Source organism: Pelophylax lessonae (assembly GCF_965119305.1).
Source record: "Pelophylax lessonae genome assembly, chromosome: 13".
NCBI lineage: Eukaryota > Metazoa > Chordata > Amphibia > Anura > Ranidae > Pelophylax > Pelophylax lessonae.
In genome coordinates, this window is record NC_138780.1 from 12,886,572 (window position 1) to 12,904,019 (window position 17,448).

A 17,448-nucleotide genomic window follows, 5' to 3' on the forward strand; every position below is an offset into this window, starting at 1 on the left:
TTTTTGTAATATTTAAAATGTGTTAAAATAAGAAAATATAAAAAAAAATATAAAGAAAATATAAAAAAAAAAAAAAACTACAGGAGATTTGAACATTTACTACTGAATGAAGGCCTAGAATGCTATGTAGCACGCCCATGTAGTTACAATGATATGTCGTCTTACTAACGCATGCCAAAGTTGCAATGCTGCGTGAAGGTTTATTTTTACCTCCATTATTGAAGGATCAAAGCAAGATTTTTTTAAATAAATGTTTTTTTTTTTTTTTAGCCCTGACCATTAAAAAAAAAAAAAAAAAAGCACACATATATGTGGCATCGTCATGCAAGTCAGGAGTAGAACTTATTTTGTTTTGTTTTTTTGGTGGTGGGCCATGGTAATGGTGAGAAATGTACGGCAATATTTATTTTTATTTTAAATTATTATTAATATTCTATTTTCCTTTGATCAAAAAAAAAAAATGCTCTGACATGTCATGATATGTCAGAATCTCTTATATTTTTCCTTGGTTTTTGTAATATTTAAAATGTGTTAAAATAAGAAAATATAAAAAAAAATATAAAGAAAATATTAAAAAAAAAAAACTACAGGAGATTTGAACATTTAATACTGAATGAAGGCCTAGAATGCTATGTAGCACGCCCATGTAGTTACAATGATATGTCATTTTACTAACGCATGCCAAAGTTGCAATGCTGCGTGAAGGTTTATTTTTACCTCCATTATTGAAGGATCAAAACAAAATTTTTTTTAAATAAATGTTATTTTTTTTTTTAGCCCTGACCATGAAAAAAAAAAAAAATCCATTCTAGTTTTTAAATCCTGGCATTTTTCAGCTGATAGCCCGCGTGATGGCCGGTCTGCAGCCGTCAAAGTGAATTACAATGATCTAATCTGATTACGGAGCGCACATGTCGCATGTCGCTGGTGCAGGAAGAGCTTGAGGCATCACTAAGATATTGGACGGCTAATAAAATCCCCCCCCCCCCCTTTTGTTGGATGCATCCGTAACAGCAGCTCAGTCCTTTGCTGTGTCTATAAATGGAAGCGCTAGGCCCTGTCCCCCCGGGAAGGGATTTCATGGTCCCACATGGAGGATTCTGGGAAAACAGAGGTTGGGGATTGCTAGGAAATCCTGGAAGGGTCCCTGCTTCCCACACGGTGACAGATGTGGTGGCCTGTGAAATAGTCAGAAGGAAATTATTGATTTTTAAGGGGTTCATTAAAAAAAAAAAAAAATGGCCTGTGAAATAGAAGGAAATGTATGGATTTTTTAAGGGGTTCATTTAAAAAAAATGGCCTGTGAAATAGAAGAACATTTATGGATTTTTAAGGGGTCCATTTAAAAAAAAAAAAAAAAATGGCCTGTGAAATAGAAGGAAATGTATGGATTTTTTAAGGGGTTCATTTAAAAAAAACAGCCTGTGAAATAGAAGGACATTTATGGATTTTTAAGGGGTTCATTCAAAAAAAAAAAAAAAAAAAAAGAAAAAAAATGGCCTGTGAAATAGAAGGAAATTTATGGATTTTTAAGGGGTTCATTTAAAAAAAATAAAAAAATATGGCCTGTATAATAGTCAAAAGGAAATTTATGTATTTTTAAGGGGTTCATTTAAAAAAATGGCCTGTGAAATAGAAGGACATTTATGGATTTTTAAGGGGTTCATTCAAAAAAAAAAAAAAAAATGGCCTGTGAAATAGAAGGAAATTTATGGATTTTTTAAGGGTTCATTAAAAAAAAAAAAAAAAAATGTCCTGTGAAATAGTCAGAAGGAAATTTATGGATTTTTAAGGGGTTCATTTAAAAAAAATTAATAAATAAAAAAATGGCCTGTGAAATAGTCAGAAGGAAATTTATGGATTTTTTTAAGGGGTTCATTAAAAAAAAAAAAAAAAAAAAAAAAAAATGGAGAGTGGATATCACTTTCAGTTCTCCATTACGCACCACTGCACTTAGGGTGCTGCGGCCCGTCCCCGCTGAGTTATCTCTGATCAATCGAGCAGAGAGTGTGTTCTGTTGTGAATGGCGCTTTTATACACAGACATGCCTCTTTTAGACCCAGTCTGTTAAAGCAGAGGCCCTATAGAATAAAATGGTGGGTGTTGCAAATTTTTTTTATGTCATGAGATATCTGTGCAGCAGTTTGTTTTGGAAAATATACACGCTAAAGAATCTTAGTAAACATCAACTGTATTTGGGTACAGCGTCGGACGACCGCGCAATTGTCAATTTAAATAACGCAGTGCCGAATCGCAAAAAAAAACAAAAAAAAAAACGGCCTGGTCATAAAGGGGGGAAAATCTCGATTAAAGCCGCAACGTATATGTATTGCGTTTTTTTGAAGTTGGGTAAATTCGTGCGCAAGTCCAGGACAGGTCCTCTTTAAGACCAGCTTTATACAAACTGGTGCGTACTGGTGGAAAAATGTCGCCATCGTCTCCCTCGCTGCCTGAAAAAAGTACAGCTGAATTCTCCCAGGCTCTCCGATCTGAGTACAATAAAAGGAGAGAATATCTCAAAGGAGTCCAAAGAAAAACATGATTCTGTTGTGATGACTGTAATTACATTAAATGGCCCCCGGGGGGGGGATAAGGGACCTCCTCCTCCCTCCACCTCCGCAGAAGGCCCAAGAAACTTTCCATCTCCTCCTAGATCCAGAGATTCGGGGTGGTGACAAGCTCACGCTCTATTTAATCCATTTGTATTTATCTCCTACGATCAGTGAAAAACACTTCTGCGTGCCAAGGCTTTGCTGCGGCGGCTTTCGGGAAAAGGCCTCAATGTTGATCAAATTGAAAAAACAAAAAAAACAAACTGTCCTGCTTGTTGGAAGAACGTGTTAGACTCCATTCAAGGATAAGGACTCTCTTCTTGTAACTGCCATTTTTAGCTACTTCCGTAACTGCCATTTTTAACCACTTCCATACCGCGCAATTTCTGCCACTCCGCTCCGACATGTAAAAATCATAATTTTTTGCTAGAAAATTACTCGGAACCCCAAACATTATATATATATATATATATATATATATATATATATATATATATATATATATATATATATATATATATATTAGCAGAGACCTTAGGAAATAAAATGGCGGTCATTGCAACTTTTTATGTCACACGGTATTTGCGCAGACATTTTTCAACCGTATTTTTTGGGGGGAAAAACTGTTTTATGAATTAAAAAAAAAACGCTCCTACATGTTATAAAATCAATTTTTTTTTGCTAGAAAATTACTCGGAACCCCCAAACATTATATATATATATATTAGCAGAGACCTTAGGAAATAAAATGGCAGTCATTGCAACTTTTTATGTCACACGGTATTTGCGCAGACATTTTTCAAACGTGTTTTTTTGGGGGAAAAAAACTGTTTTATGAATTAATAAAAATGCTGCTACATGTAAAAATGATAATTTTTTTGGCTAGAAAATAACTTGGAACCCCCAAATATTTATATATATATATATATATATATATAATTTTTTTTTTTTTTTAGCAGAGACCCTAAGGAATAAAATGGCGGTCATTGCAACTTTTTATGTCACATGGTATTTGCGCAGAACTTTTTCAAACGTGTTTGGAAAAAAACTGTTTTATGAATTAAAAAAAAAAAAAAAAAAAAAAACGCTCCTAAATGTAAAAATCATCATTTTTTTGCTAGAAAATTACTTTGAACTCCCAAACATTATATATATATATATATACATATTTTTTTTTTATTTTTTTTTTAGCAGAGACCCTAGGGAATAAAATGGAGGTCATTGCAAATTTTTATGTCACACGGTATTTGCACAGAAATTTTTCAAATGCGTTTTGTTTTGGAGAAAAAAAAATGTTTTTAGGAATTAAAAAAAAACAAACAACGCTCCTACATGTAAAAATCATAATTTTTATGCTAGAAAATTACTCAGAACACCCAAACATTTTATATATATATATATATATATATATATATATATATATATATATATATTATTTTTTATAAAAGACCCTAGGGAAAAAAATGGCGCTCATTTCAACTTTTTATGTCGCACTGTATTTTTCAAAGGGGTTTTGTTTTGGAAAAAAAACTTTTATGAATTAAAAAAAAAAAAAAAAAACACTAAAATGATCCCAATTTTTTTGTATAATGTGAAATATGATGTTGCGCCTAGTAAATAGATACCCAACATGTCATGTTTTAAAATTGCGCACACTCGTGGAATGACGCCAAACTTCGGTACCTCAAAATCATGCATTCGCTTCTGCATGCGGGGATGGGGGCACTTTACATTTTTTTTTTTTATTGTTTATTTTATTTTTACACTTTCCCTTTTTCTTTTTATTTGATCACTTTTATTCCTATTAGAAGGAATGTAAACATCCCTTGTAATAGGAATAGTGAATGACAGGTCCTCTTTATGGGGGTCATTTTGGGGCCAATAAGACCCTACTTTATTTTTTTTTTTTTTTATTATTTATTTTTTATACTTTCCATTCAATTTTTTATTTTTTTTTTTTTTTACCACTTTTATTCCTATTGCAAGGAATGTAAACATCCCTTGTAACAGAAATAGTGAAAAATGGAACTCCGGCCCCGCCCCCTCTTTCTCCTGATTGGCTAGCTGACTTTTCTTGACAACAGTGGTAGCCAAGCTGTTATAGCTGCAAAGGGTGGGCCAACTCGGTATGGAACCTTATGGACTAAGACTGGGAAACCATTAAAGTTCATGTGTGTGTAATTGCAGGTGTCCCAATACTTTTGGCCATATATTGTGTATATCACCTACAGGGGTGGGAAGTGGTTAAACAGTTCACCTCACTTTGATTTTTATTGTGTTCCCCAGGGGACAAAGTAACAATGTAATATGGTTTCCATCTTGTGTGGGATCTAAGGCTGGGTATAAACTAGTAGAATTTCAACTAAAAATTTTTAGGAAAATTTGTATGAAAATTTTCAGACCATTCGAATGTCGTTTAGAGGTAGTCCAAGATTTCATTCGCGTTTTACATTTGATTTTGAAATGAATGGATTTTTAAGGAACGAAAACCACGTACACGGCTAGAAATTTGTAAAAAGAAAAAAAAACTTTCCTTCCTGTTCCTTCGAATCTTCTCTCCACAGAGGTCGAAAATGAATGTTGATTTGACCCCAAGAATAATTCGAAAAATAAACAAATGTTCTTACAATGAAAAATGCAGAACAAAATTCTACTTCTATATATCCAGCTTTCGGTTAGCTATGAGTTTGGTCAGGTTGCACAGGTCAAACAGATCCAACCATGCAGATAGGAAGAACATGGCTACTCTGACAGATGGAACTTTTCTCCATCTCCAAGCACATGGGTCCATCCCCTTCAGTAGAGATGAAATGGCCAAATTACCAAACAATGGGTCAAGACCTATTCCTTAGGTACAAGAAGGGTGCACATAATAAGTTTGGACTCTTACAACGAGAATTGTTGACCAAAATTCTACTAGTGTATACCCAGTTTTAGGTTAGCTGGGAGTCTGGACAGGTCAGACAGATCCAACCATACAGATAGGAAGATGATGGCTACTTTGACTGATGGAACTTTTCTCCATCTCCAAGCACATGGGTCCATCCCCTTCAGTAGAGATGAAATGGCCAAATTACCAAACAATGGGTCAAGGCACATGAACCTGAAGACCTATGCCTTAGGTACAAGCAGGGTGCACATACTAAGTTTGGACTCTTACAACGAGAAATGTTGACCAAAATTCTACTAGTGTATACCCAGGTTTAGGTTAGCTTTGTGTCTGGACAGGTCAAACAGATCCAACCATGCAGATAGGAAGAACATGGCTACTCTGACAGATGGAAATTTTCTCCATCTCCAAGCACATGGTCCATCCCCTTCAGTAGAGATGAAATGGCCAAATTACCAAACAATGGGTCAAGACCTATTCCTTAGTATGCGTACCCTTCTTGTACCTAAGGAATAGGTCTTGACCCATTGTTTGGTAATTTGGCCATTTCATCTCTACTGAAGGGGATGGACCATGTGCTTGGAGATGGAGAAAATTTCCATCTGTCAGAGTAGCCATGTTCTTCCTATCTGCATGGTTGGATCTGTTTGACCTGTCCAGACTCAAAGCCAACCTAAAACTGGGTATACACTAGTAGAATTTTGGTCAACATTTCTCGTTGGAAGAGTCCAAACTTAGTATGCGTACCCTTCTTGTACCTAAGTTTGGACTCTTCCAACGAGAAATGTTGACCCAAATTCTACTTGTGTATACCCAGTTTTAGGTTGGCTTTGAGTCTGGACAGGTTAAACAGATCCAACCATGCAGATAGGAAGAACATGGCTACTCTGAATGATGGAACTCTCTCCATCTCCAAGCACATGGTCCATCCCCTTTAGTAGAGATGAAATGGCCAAATTACCAAACAATGGGTCAAGGCACATGAACCTGAAGACCTATGCCTTAGGTACGAGCAGGGTACGTATACTAAGTTTGGACTCTTACAACGAGAAATGTTGACCAAAATTCTACTAGTGTATACCCAGGTTTAGGTTAGCTTTGTGTCTGGACAGGTCAAACAGATCCAACCATGCAGATAGGAAGAACATGGCTACTCTGACAGATGGAAATTTTCTCCATCTCCAAGCACATGGTCCATCCCCTTCAGGACAGGTCAAACAGATCCAACCATGCAGATAGGAAGATGATGGCTACTTTGAATGATGGAACTCTCTCCATCTCCAAGCACATGGGTCCATCCCCTTTAGTAGAGATGAAATGGCCAAATTACCAAACAATGGGTCAAGGCACATGAACCTGATGACCTATTCCTTAGGTACAAAAAGGGTGCACATACTAAGTTTGGACTCTTATAAGGAGAAATGTTGACCAAAATTCTACTAGTGTATACCCAGGTTTAGGTTAGCTTTGTGTCTGGACAGGTCAAACAGATCCAACCATGCAGATAGGAAGATGATGGCTACTTTGACTGCTGGAACACTCTACATCTCCAAGCCCATGGGTCCATCCCCTTCAGTAGTCAACGCACAGAAACCTGAAGACCTATTCCTTATGTACAAGCAGGGTGCACATACTCAAGTTTATAATCAGGTGGTGGTGGTGGTCTTCAAAGGTCCAAAGAGTCAGACCAAAAACAGAGATTGGAAACCGATAGAGAGGCTTGAGGTTTCCACCCAAAAAAAACAGGGGTGAGTCCTTATAATTTAGTATATATCTAAAGTAAAGTTATTACCTCGAATAATTTTCTGATTATTATTATTCAGGATTTATATAGCGCCGCCAGTTTGTGGAGTGCTATACAATATGAGGAAAGACAATACAGTTACAATACAATTCAATACAGGAGGAATTGGACGGCTCTGCTCGTTAGAGCTTACAATCTAAAAGGGAGGGATTAGAGAGAAAAGAAAAAACAATGACATACATGCGGTGAGCTAAATGGGTAGAAACATGTAACTCACCATAAACACAGGTGGAGAAAGGGCCCCTGTCTCTGGGGGGGGGAGTGAGATTAGGTAATCCATCAATACAAATCCATCCATGCTCTGGATGCCCCGGGGGAGTCCCAATCCTGGATCCTCTTATGGGTTCTCAGGTGGGAATTCTACTGGTAGAATGAGAGTGAAGACACTGCTCCAGGTCAGCCCACCATTCCATACAGGGAGGTGCTGGTCCAGTTTGTAAGCCGTAGGATACTTCACGTACAAAAGTGTGTTACCACACTCAAATGTATGAAAATTCCAAGCCAATTAATTGGTAATCCATCAATATTGATCAATACAAAGACATCACAGTTACAACAGGCAGAGAACAGTGTTAACGAGTTTCACACTACACGCGTTTCATCATTATCATCATCATAATGATTAGCCATCATGATTAGGCGCATGTAGCATGAAACGTGTCAACGCTGTTCCCTACCTACTGTAGCTGTGATGTCTTTGTATTGATGGATTAGCAATAAATTTTCTTGGAAATTTTATACTTTTGAGTGCAGTCACCCACTTTTTCACGTGAGGTTAAAAGCCCATCGGTGAACTGAGCATGTGCAGCTGCTTTTAAGAGCAAAAGCGAACTTAGTATACGGTAGGGTAAGAGGAGGTTACAAACCCATCGGTGAACCAAATGGCATAGGTACCCGGTGCGGTGTGTTTAAGAATGGGGTCAGAGACCTTAAGACTGACGAACATTAAATAGCTTTAGTTCACCCAAAGACGCGTTTCGTCGCCACTTCCTCAGTTTACGGTGATACACACATTTTTGACATTTCTCAGTGTACCGTACCATTCGAATGTGTCCATGTCTCACAAGAAACAGTAAACTGAGAAATGTCAAACATTTGTGTATCACCCTAAATTGAGAAAGTGGTGAGTTATAGTCACGAAACGCTATTTGATGTTCCTCAAACTTAAGGACTCTGACCTATTCTTAAGCACACCACACCGGGTACCTATGCCACTCTGTTTACCAAAGGGGTTTGGCCTTCCCTCATCCTACCACATACTCAGTTTGCTTTTGCTCTTAAAAGAAGCTACACATGCTCAGAAATAGGGACCTGTATGTATTTTTGAGAATGAGGTGGAGGACACAAACTTAAATGGGATAACTCCACATTTTGCTTTAGATCAGGGGTATCCAAACATTCGTAACAAAGGGCACCGGTTGCCGACCGCCGCAAGTACATATACTGCGGCGGTCAGCCCCGGCTAGGCAAAGTGACGTATATATACGTCACTAGCCTGTCAGTTGCTTGTGAGCCAATAGCGGGCGAGCGCGCGCCCGCCCCGGCTCGTTCCCTGGGAAGTCCGTGCGTGTGACCGGCGGACCCGATGTCCACCGGTCACTCGGCGATCGTTCGCCGTGAAGGGAGAAAGGCAGGCGGCTAATGTAAACAAGCCGCCTGTCATTCTCCCCTGTCTAGGAATGGTGATCATACGGTTCTACTATGTAGTACCGTTGATCACTGTCCCTACACCAGTAGCCATGTCCAATCACAGTTAGAATCACGCCCCTAGGGACACACTTAACCCCTCCTTCCCCAATAAAGTTAACCCCTTCCCTGCCAGTGTCATTTTGCAGTAACAGTGCATATGTATAGCACTGATTACTGCAGTAATGTCACTGGTAACCCCAAAAAGTGTAAAAAATGTCAGTCAAGGTCACTCGGCGATCGTTCGCCATGAAGGGAGAAAGGCAGGCGGCTAATGTAAACAAGCCGCCTGTCATTCTCCCCTGTGTAGGAATGTTGATCATACGGTTCTACTATGTAGGACCGTTGATTACTGTTCCTACACTAGTAGCCATGTCCAATCACAGTTAGAATCACGCCCCTAGGGACACACTTAACCCCTCCTTCCCCAATAAAGTTAACCCCTTCCCTGCCAGTGTCATTTTGAAGTAACAGTGCATATGTATAGCACTGATTACTGCAGTAATGTCACTGGTAACCCCAAAAGTGTCAAAAATGTCAGTCAAGGGTCCGATCTGTCCGCCGCAATGTCGCAGTACTGCAAAAAAAATCGCAGATCGCCGCCATTACGCGTTAAAAAAAAAAAAACACCAAAAATGACAGAAATCTTTCCCTTAGTTAGTAAACGCAATAACTTTTGCGCAAACCATTTAAAATACACTTTTTGCGATTTTTTTTTACCAAACATATGTAGCAGAAAACAAATTGGCCAAAAATGTTAAAAAATTTAGATTTTTACATTTTTTTTTTGGGGAAATTTCATATAAAAAAATGTGAAAAATATTGTTATTTTTGCAAAATTTACGCTCTTTTTTTGTTTATAGCGCAAAAAGTAAAAATCGCACAGGTGATCAAATACCACCAAAAGAACGCTCTGTTTGTGGGAAAAAAAAGACGTCAAATTAGTTTAGATACAGCGTCGCACGACCGCGCAATTGTCCGTTAAAGTCACGCAGTGCCGAATCGCAAAAAAGGCCCTGGTCAGGAAGGGGGTAAAATCGTCCGGGGCTTAAGTGGTTAAAAAAGGCCTGGATTCTTTCCTAGGTGTACATAATATAAATGGGTACTAAATTTTTTTTTTAGGTAAAGTTGATCCAGGGAATATACAAATGCCTCTCGGGGGATCAGGAAGGAATTTGTTTCCCCTGCTGTAGCAAATTGGATCATACTTTGCTGGGGTTTTTCGCCTTCCTCTGGATCAACAGCGGGTATAGGATTGTGTATATGGGATTGTATGGTAGGGTTTTCAATACTGTTTTTTCAAATATGAAATTTTTATTCAGGAATATTCATACAAAAAACAAAATACAAACATTACTTCAAAGTGAAATTTACAACATTTTTTAACACGTAATTTAATCTTCCTCTTCCACTTTTTACCTCTTATATTCCTACATTTTTTCTCTCTTCCCTCCCTCCCTCCCTCCCTCCCTATCAGAACCCAAAAAAAAAAAAAAAAAAAAAAGGGAAAACCCCCATAAGTTTTTCTCTCCTCCTCTCTCTCCCCCCCTCGCCCCTCCATCCATAGCCAATGTTCAAGTGATCAAAGCAATCAATAAGTTTTTCCAGGTTACTTTATCCTATTATAAGTTGTTTCCCTTCTTCCGAGATTATGAATTGACTCCACTCCTCCCATATTTTCTTATATCTTCCCTGCCTATTCTGAGAGGATGCAATCATTTCCTCCATTCTCCTTATTTCCTCTACTCTATTTACCCATTCTCCTATCGAGGGGGGGTGTGCTTTTTTCCAATTACTCGGTATACATGCCTTTGCTGCATTTATCAAAAATGGGACGATCGAGTTTTCGTAACTCTTTGTCGGTATATCCGACAAGTGTAGCAGAAAAAGGGCTGGTTTTTCCTCTATTCTATTTTCAGTAAATTTCTGGGTTACCTCCTTTACTCTTCCCCAAAAGGGTTTAACTTCTGTGCATGTCCAGAGAATATGGACCAGCGTACCTATTTCTTTTTTACATCTCCAGCATTCACTGGTTTCTCTTGGGTACCAATTATGCAATTTCTCAGGAGTAATATACCATCTCATCATGAACTTATAGTTCATCTCTTGAGTCTTGGTACATCTTGCTGGTTTAAAAGTTAGTCTCATTATTCTCTGCACCTGCCCTTCTGTTAACTCAAACCCTAAATCCTTCTCCCACTTTCCCACCCACTGAGGTTTAACTTGCTCTTCTGGTTCCATCAGTAAATCGTAGGAGATTGACAGTGTACGTAGTAGTTTCCCTGGTTCTACACATAGCTTTTCAAATTTTGTTAATGCTCTACCATACTTCTCTGAATCCTGTATGGAGTCCAGGAAATGATGTAGTTGCGCTGCTTGCCAGAAAGATAAGCTATATGCACCATCTCTCTCCAGCAATTCACTGATCGAAACCCAATTATTTTGTATAAGAAATGATGAGGCCTGTTCCTGTTTCTTTTCTCTCAACTGTATAAAGCTTCTGGAGTCTAAGCCCGGAGTAAACTGCGGATTCCCTAATATTGGAAATAAAGGTGATTCCTTCTTCGTTAGTTTACTATATATGCTCGGATGCGAGCATATCCGCAGTGTATTTCCTATTATTGGGTGATTTTTCAACTCCTTAGGCAGCCACTGGTAGACCCATATCGCCCTCTTTAAGTCTATTTCTGTTTGAGTCTGTTCAATTTGTACCCAAAGTTTATTTTCTGAATGATGCCACCAATCCAATATCCTGCTCATATGTGCTGCAAGATAATAGATTCGGACATCTGGTACAGCCAGACCCCCATTCTTTTTCGGTAGGGTTAAAGTTCTACGTGCTATGCGGGGTCTTTTATGGGCCCATATATACTTTACAAAAAGAGAGTGTATTGTCTTGAAAAACGCGCTGGGTATCTTAACTGGCAATGCACGTAATAGATATAAAAATTTAGGTAGTACTATCATTTTTAATAAGTTGCATTTACCGAACCAAGAATGTAGCCCGCCATTCCACTGTTTAAGTAGTTTCCTAGTCATTTCCAAAAGTGGTAAAAAATTAAGGTCAAACACCTGTATTAACCTTGCTGGTATATAAGTCCCCAGGTATCTCACTGCGTCCTTCTTCCATTTAAAGCCAAAACTGTCTCTTAATAGTTTAATTTGAGCTATAGATAATCCTACGCCCATTGCTTCTGATTTTCCATAGTTAATCTTCAAATAGGACAGGTTATTAAATTTTCTAAATTCCTGTAGGAGGTTTGGCAGTGAGATACCCGGTTTAGTCAGGGAAAATAATAGATCATCTGCGTAAGCAGCTACTTTATATTGCACTTCTTTTACCTCTATCCCTTCAATATCCTGATTCAGTCTGACCCTGCACAGAAACGGTTCCACCGTTAAGGCAAACAGGAGGGGTGACAGGGGACATCCCTGTCTAGTACCATTCCTTATTGAGAAAGCTTCTGATAGTAACCCATTGGCCTTTACTCTAGCTATCGGTTCCGTGTATACCCTAGTAATCTTCTCTAGCATATTTTTTCCTAATCCGATGTGTCTGAGTACGGAAAACAGAAACGGCCATCAATACTGTTTTTTCTTTTTTTTTTTATGGTTGAACCGGATGGACTTGTGTCTTTTTTTCAACCTGACTAACTATGTAATGATGTGGCACTAATGCTGGGTCATTTTCTACTCCCACTGGCCACAGCCTGACCCCTCTAAAGCCCGAAGGACAGAAAACTGGCCCTTTGCTTAGAACGTTTAGAGACCCTTGCTTTAGATGGACAGCTTTCAGAAGCTGTCGGTGAATTATGAGTCCCATCATGCAGGTCTTGATAGGTATTGTTCTCCAACCAGTGCTGGTGCTACCACTAGGCAAACTAGGCGGCCGCCTAGGGCGCAGCCATGGCCAGTGCCACATTCCTCTCCTGTCACCTCCTCATCCTCAATGGATGTCACCTCTAGAGAGGGGGGAACTTTGTATATGAAGGGGTTTGCAGGGTTAAAAGGGGGGCAGTGTGTATATGAAGGGGGTGTAAGGTTAAAGGGGGGCAGTGTGTATAGGAAGGGGTGTAAAGGGTTAAAGGGGGCACTTTGCTTATGAAGGGATGTGTAGGATTAAAGGGGGCAGTGTGTATATGAAGGGGAGTGTAGAGTTAAAGGGGGGCAGTGTGTGCAGGAAGGGGTGTAAAGGGTTAAAGGGGGCACTTTGCTTATGAAGGGATGTGTAGGATTAAAGGGGGCAGTGTTTATATGAAGGGGAGTGTAGAGTTAAAGGGGGGCAGTGTGTATATAAAGGGGGGTGTAGGGTCAAAGGGGGGCAGTGTGTATATGAAGGAGGGTGTAGGGTTAAAGAGAGGCAGTGTGTATATGAAGGGGGGTGTAGGGTTAAGGAGAGGCAGTGTGTATATGAAGGAGGGTGTAGGGTTAGAGAGGCAGTGTGTATATGAAGGGGGGTGTAGGGTTAAAGAGAGGCAGTGTGTATATGAAGGAGGGTGTAGGGTTAAAGAGAGGCAGTGTGTATATGAATGAGGGGGTAATGTGTTAAGGTGGGGGGGGGCAGTGTGTGCCGAAAGGGGGACAGTGTGTACAGGAGGGGGAGAGTGGGGTTAAAAGGGGGGAATTATGTACAGGAAGTGGAGGGGGGCAATGTGTTTTTTTTTTGTTTTTTTTGGGGGGGGGGGGGGTGCAAGTAGCTAGTCTTGCCTAGGGTGCAAAATAGTCTAGCACCGTGTCCCGGTCTCCAACACTTCGAGAATTGCAAGTGTCCTCCATCTCCAACTCTATTTTAAATTGTAAGGCACTTATCTAATAACGCTTTAATTGTATGGGCCCATCGCTTATTAAAAAAGGTTCTCATTTTCAATATTGCCAAAAAGTAACTGGTAACACATTAATGGTCTATCAAGGCCAAGTTTAGGCCTACCTATAAGGCATCAAGCAACCGTTTTGTAAACCCTTCAGCTGACTTACATGCTTTGTTTTCCCCTCTAAGGTTTAAAGCTTCCATTGGAGGCAGATCCATGCCCGGCTGGCTCGGGACCCCTGGACGACCTGGATAACCATTTCCCGCCAGCTTTGTCCAGCCCTGAAGAGCGCTGCGCAGCGCTGAAGGAGGAGTTTTTGGAGTACCAGAGACGCAGACGAGCGGCACAAAAACTGAACAGAAAGAGCAAAGACTTTGAAGAATGTTATGAACAAGCCACACTACTCTGACCCCCATCGCCGTTCCTTGAACTCAGTTATCTGCAGCAAGACCACAAGGGACACTGTAACCTCGGGCATTACAAAAAAAGTGTGTTTTACCCTCAATTCTTTTTTAAGCACCACGTTTACCAGTACCTGTTCGTTCTACATCAGGGTTATTGTTTTAACCAAACAACTCTATAAACCCTCATCCCATGGTCCACTTCAATAACACCAACCATGACACCAATCTGCACAAGGCTTTCGAAAAAATCAGCAGAATACTGGTGAATCCTTCGATCTTCTCTTTTAAAGAGAAACGTAAGCTCTTATTTGTAATTGTAATAAGCTGCAAAAAAATTGGAAGTTTGTGACAACTCTTTTGTTGAGTTGAAGTATTAATTCTGTACCCATAAATTGACCAAACCTGTACTTTTTTTGAGAAAGATCAAAAAAGGTGATGCGATGATGCTAGTATGGAACCTGTACCTACAGAAAATGCTTTAAAATATAGAAAGGATAATATAAAAGTTATAGAGTTGGACTAAAAGGTTGGCATGTTTACATATGTAAAGACATTTTTTAGAAGACGCCTTGATGTTACGTTTGTGTTGAAATGACAGAAGGGCCAATAGCATTCTCTAGATAAGAAGTGTTTTAAAAGATGAGCAGCGCCTCAAATTAAGAGTCCGGGAAGTGACGGATTGTATTGTGAACTCCCTTAAGCTATGATGTAGTGACAACTAATCCCAGCTAAGACTTTTCGGAAAAACACTGACCAAGTGAATTCTCCTTTTGGGTCTTCTGTGGGATTAGCGGTAGTCTAAACTAGAGTTGTACCTATGGGTTGGGCTCCAGTCATGGTCAGGTTTCTGTAGCATGTATTGGGAATCCTTTTTGGAAAGGGGGGGTCCTATACCATGGGAACCATAGGTGTGCGCAGCCTAATGCATTAGGGTGTGCACACCAAAGCTCAACACACACACTACCGATCACTCACGATGTTCATTCAGAAAAGGAAGGGGCCGGTAAATTATATATTTCCCGATCCCTTTCCCCACTCATACTAAAACATCCCCAGTTGGGGAGGAGAGGAGGGAAGCCGGCAGAACTGCGGGGGTAAGGGGAGGGGAGCCAGGGCAGTAGGGGTAATCTGTACTGCGCAGGGTGATTAGGGTGCCTCGGCACACCTATGATGGGAACCCATTTGACTCCAGCTGACCATACAGCAACAGGATTTAACTGGCAAAATTCTTCCTTTTGAAACGTTATTTAGGTTTCTAATTGTGGGGTCAACGGTTCTAATGATGGGGTTAATGACTGTTTTCGACCATAGTGATAAGAACATTCAAAGATGAAGGATGGGAAATGTTTCTTGTTTCCGAAAAACAACCCAATTCTAACTGTGAATGTGACTTCTGTTACCAATTGTAATGCGCATGTGCTAGGCACATAAACTATTATACAGCTGAGAATCCATTCAAGTAGCAGGTTTGGAGAAAATTTTAAGGCCTTCAAATTCATTAACTCTATGGCAAGATCAAGTGCGCTGAACAATTTTTCGGAATTTCAAACATATGTTCGAAATTCTTCTGTGTATGTATGGCCAGCTTAAGACAAATGATGCTTGGAGGTTGATTTACTAAAACTGGAGTGCGCAAAATCTGGTGCAGGTCTGAATAGAAACCAATCCAGGTTTTTTTGTCAAAGCTGAAGTTGGAAGCTGATTGGCTACCATGCACAGCTGCACCAGATTTTGCACTCTCCGGTTTTAGTAAATCAACCCCTCCATAATACCCCTCTCCATCTGGCTTGTTGGAAGAGAAGACCTACTGCAAATTGACTTAAGGCCCGTACACACGTAGCGATTGTCGGCCGTAAATATTCGGCCAACGTCCGATCGGCCGATTGTCGGCTTGTTAGTATGATGCTTCCGACAACCGACTGCGACTTTTCGGCCAAAACAGAATCTGGTGTGCAGGCTTTAAAATTTTTGTTGGCCAACACCAGAACGGCCGATTGTTCCTCAGTCAGTACAGAATTCGGCCGACAAACAGCAGATGAGCAAGACTGGGCATGCTCAGAGAAAAAAAAAAAAACCACACGGAAAGTTAACCATCACATGACATCACTTCTGCAGTCGGCTGTTGTTGGCCGACAAAATTCGTGTGCAGTCTTTAGCACTTTTCAACCGACAGGACAGCAACGGACAAAAGACGGCCGATCGTTCGGCCGACATTCGGTACGTGTGTACGGGGCTTTACTCTAAAAATTTTTTATAGAGGTGCCCGGTTTATATTTTTGATGAGGAGGTAGATGACACAAGCTAGAATGGGATAGCTCCACAATATGCTTTAGATTAGTCATCTCCAAACTGAGGCCCAGGGGCTGATTTCGACCTATCGCTTGCCTTTATCTGGCCCTTGGGGCACTATTCCACCAACTCACACCAATGATGGGGGACCATTTCCTCTATTGGCACCATCAATGAGGGACTATGCTTACTGTTGATACAATTAATGGGGCACTATTCCTTTCGTTGATGCCAACAGTGGGGCACCATTTCTCCTCTTCCAACTAAAAAAAAAAAAATGATGGGGCACTGATGCCGGGCCATGTTCTATTCTCACTGGCCACATTCTGACCCCCCTAAACCCTGAAGGACAGGAAACTGGCCCTTTTTTTAGAAAGTTTGGAGACCCCTGCTTTAGATGGACAGCTTTCAGAAGCTGTGGGTGAAAGAGTCCCATCATGCAGGTCTTGATGGACATTGTTCTCCAACACTATGAGTGTGGCAAGTGGCCTTGGCACTTTTCTAATTTCCCTGTACCTGTATGGGCCAATCGCTAATTACAAAAAGTTCACATTTTCATCATTGCCAAGAAGGAACCGGTAACATGTAAAATGATCTATCAAAGCCACGTTTAGACCTATCCAGCAAAATATAAATCTTTTCTGTCTGGCAAGGAGAAATTTCAATGGCTAATCCTGGAATAATGAAATAGGTCTTATAAAGTTGAGGGGTTCAATGTCCTGCCTTACAAAGACACAGTTGCTAGAAAGTTGGACGTGTGCTTTAAGTAGCAACATAATTGTCTGAATTATAGATTAGGGCAAATGACACCTCTTTGTTATTGGAGGTCGTCCAGACCCCCATGTTGGGTTGGCAGCATTTCAAGGCAAGACGTAGTGTATATTTTAACTGCTCCTGGAATGTGGTTCTAGACATCTTACTACAACCACAGATGAAAAAAGAAATTGTAGTGACCTTGATTCAGAAGATTTTTCTACAGGAAGGGGCTCCCATGGGGATGTGGAACAGCAGCTGA

General features: G+C 40.1%; 1 protein-coding gene across 1 annotated transcript in view; it reads left to right on the forward strand.

Annotated features, from left to right (window-relative positions):
• IGSF9 (immunoglobulin superfamily member 9) overlaps nucleotides 1-14,370 on the forward strand; it is a 148,872-nt gene extending 134,502 nt beyond the window's left edge. Inside the window, exon 21 of the mRNA XM_082275661.1 lies at nucleotides 13,929-14,370. Coding sequence (XP_082131787.1) covers nucleotides 13,929-14,149 — 221 coding nt within the window. The 3' untranslated portion in view covers nucleotides 14,150-14,370. The remainder of the gene's footprint in view (nucleotides 1-13,928) is intronic.
• Nucleotides 14,371-17,448: the final 3,078 nt, after the last annotated feature.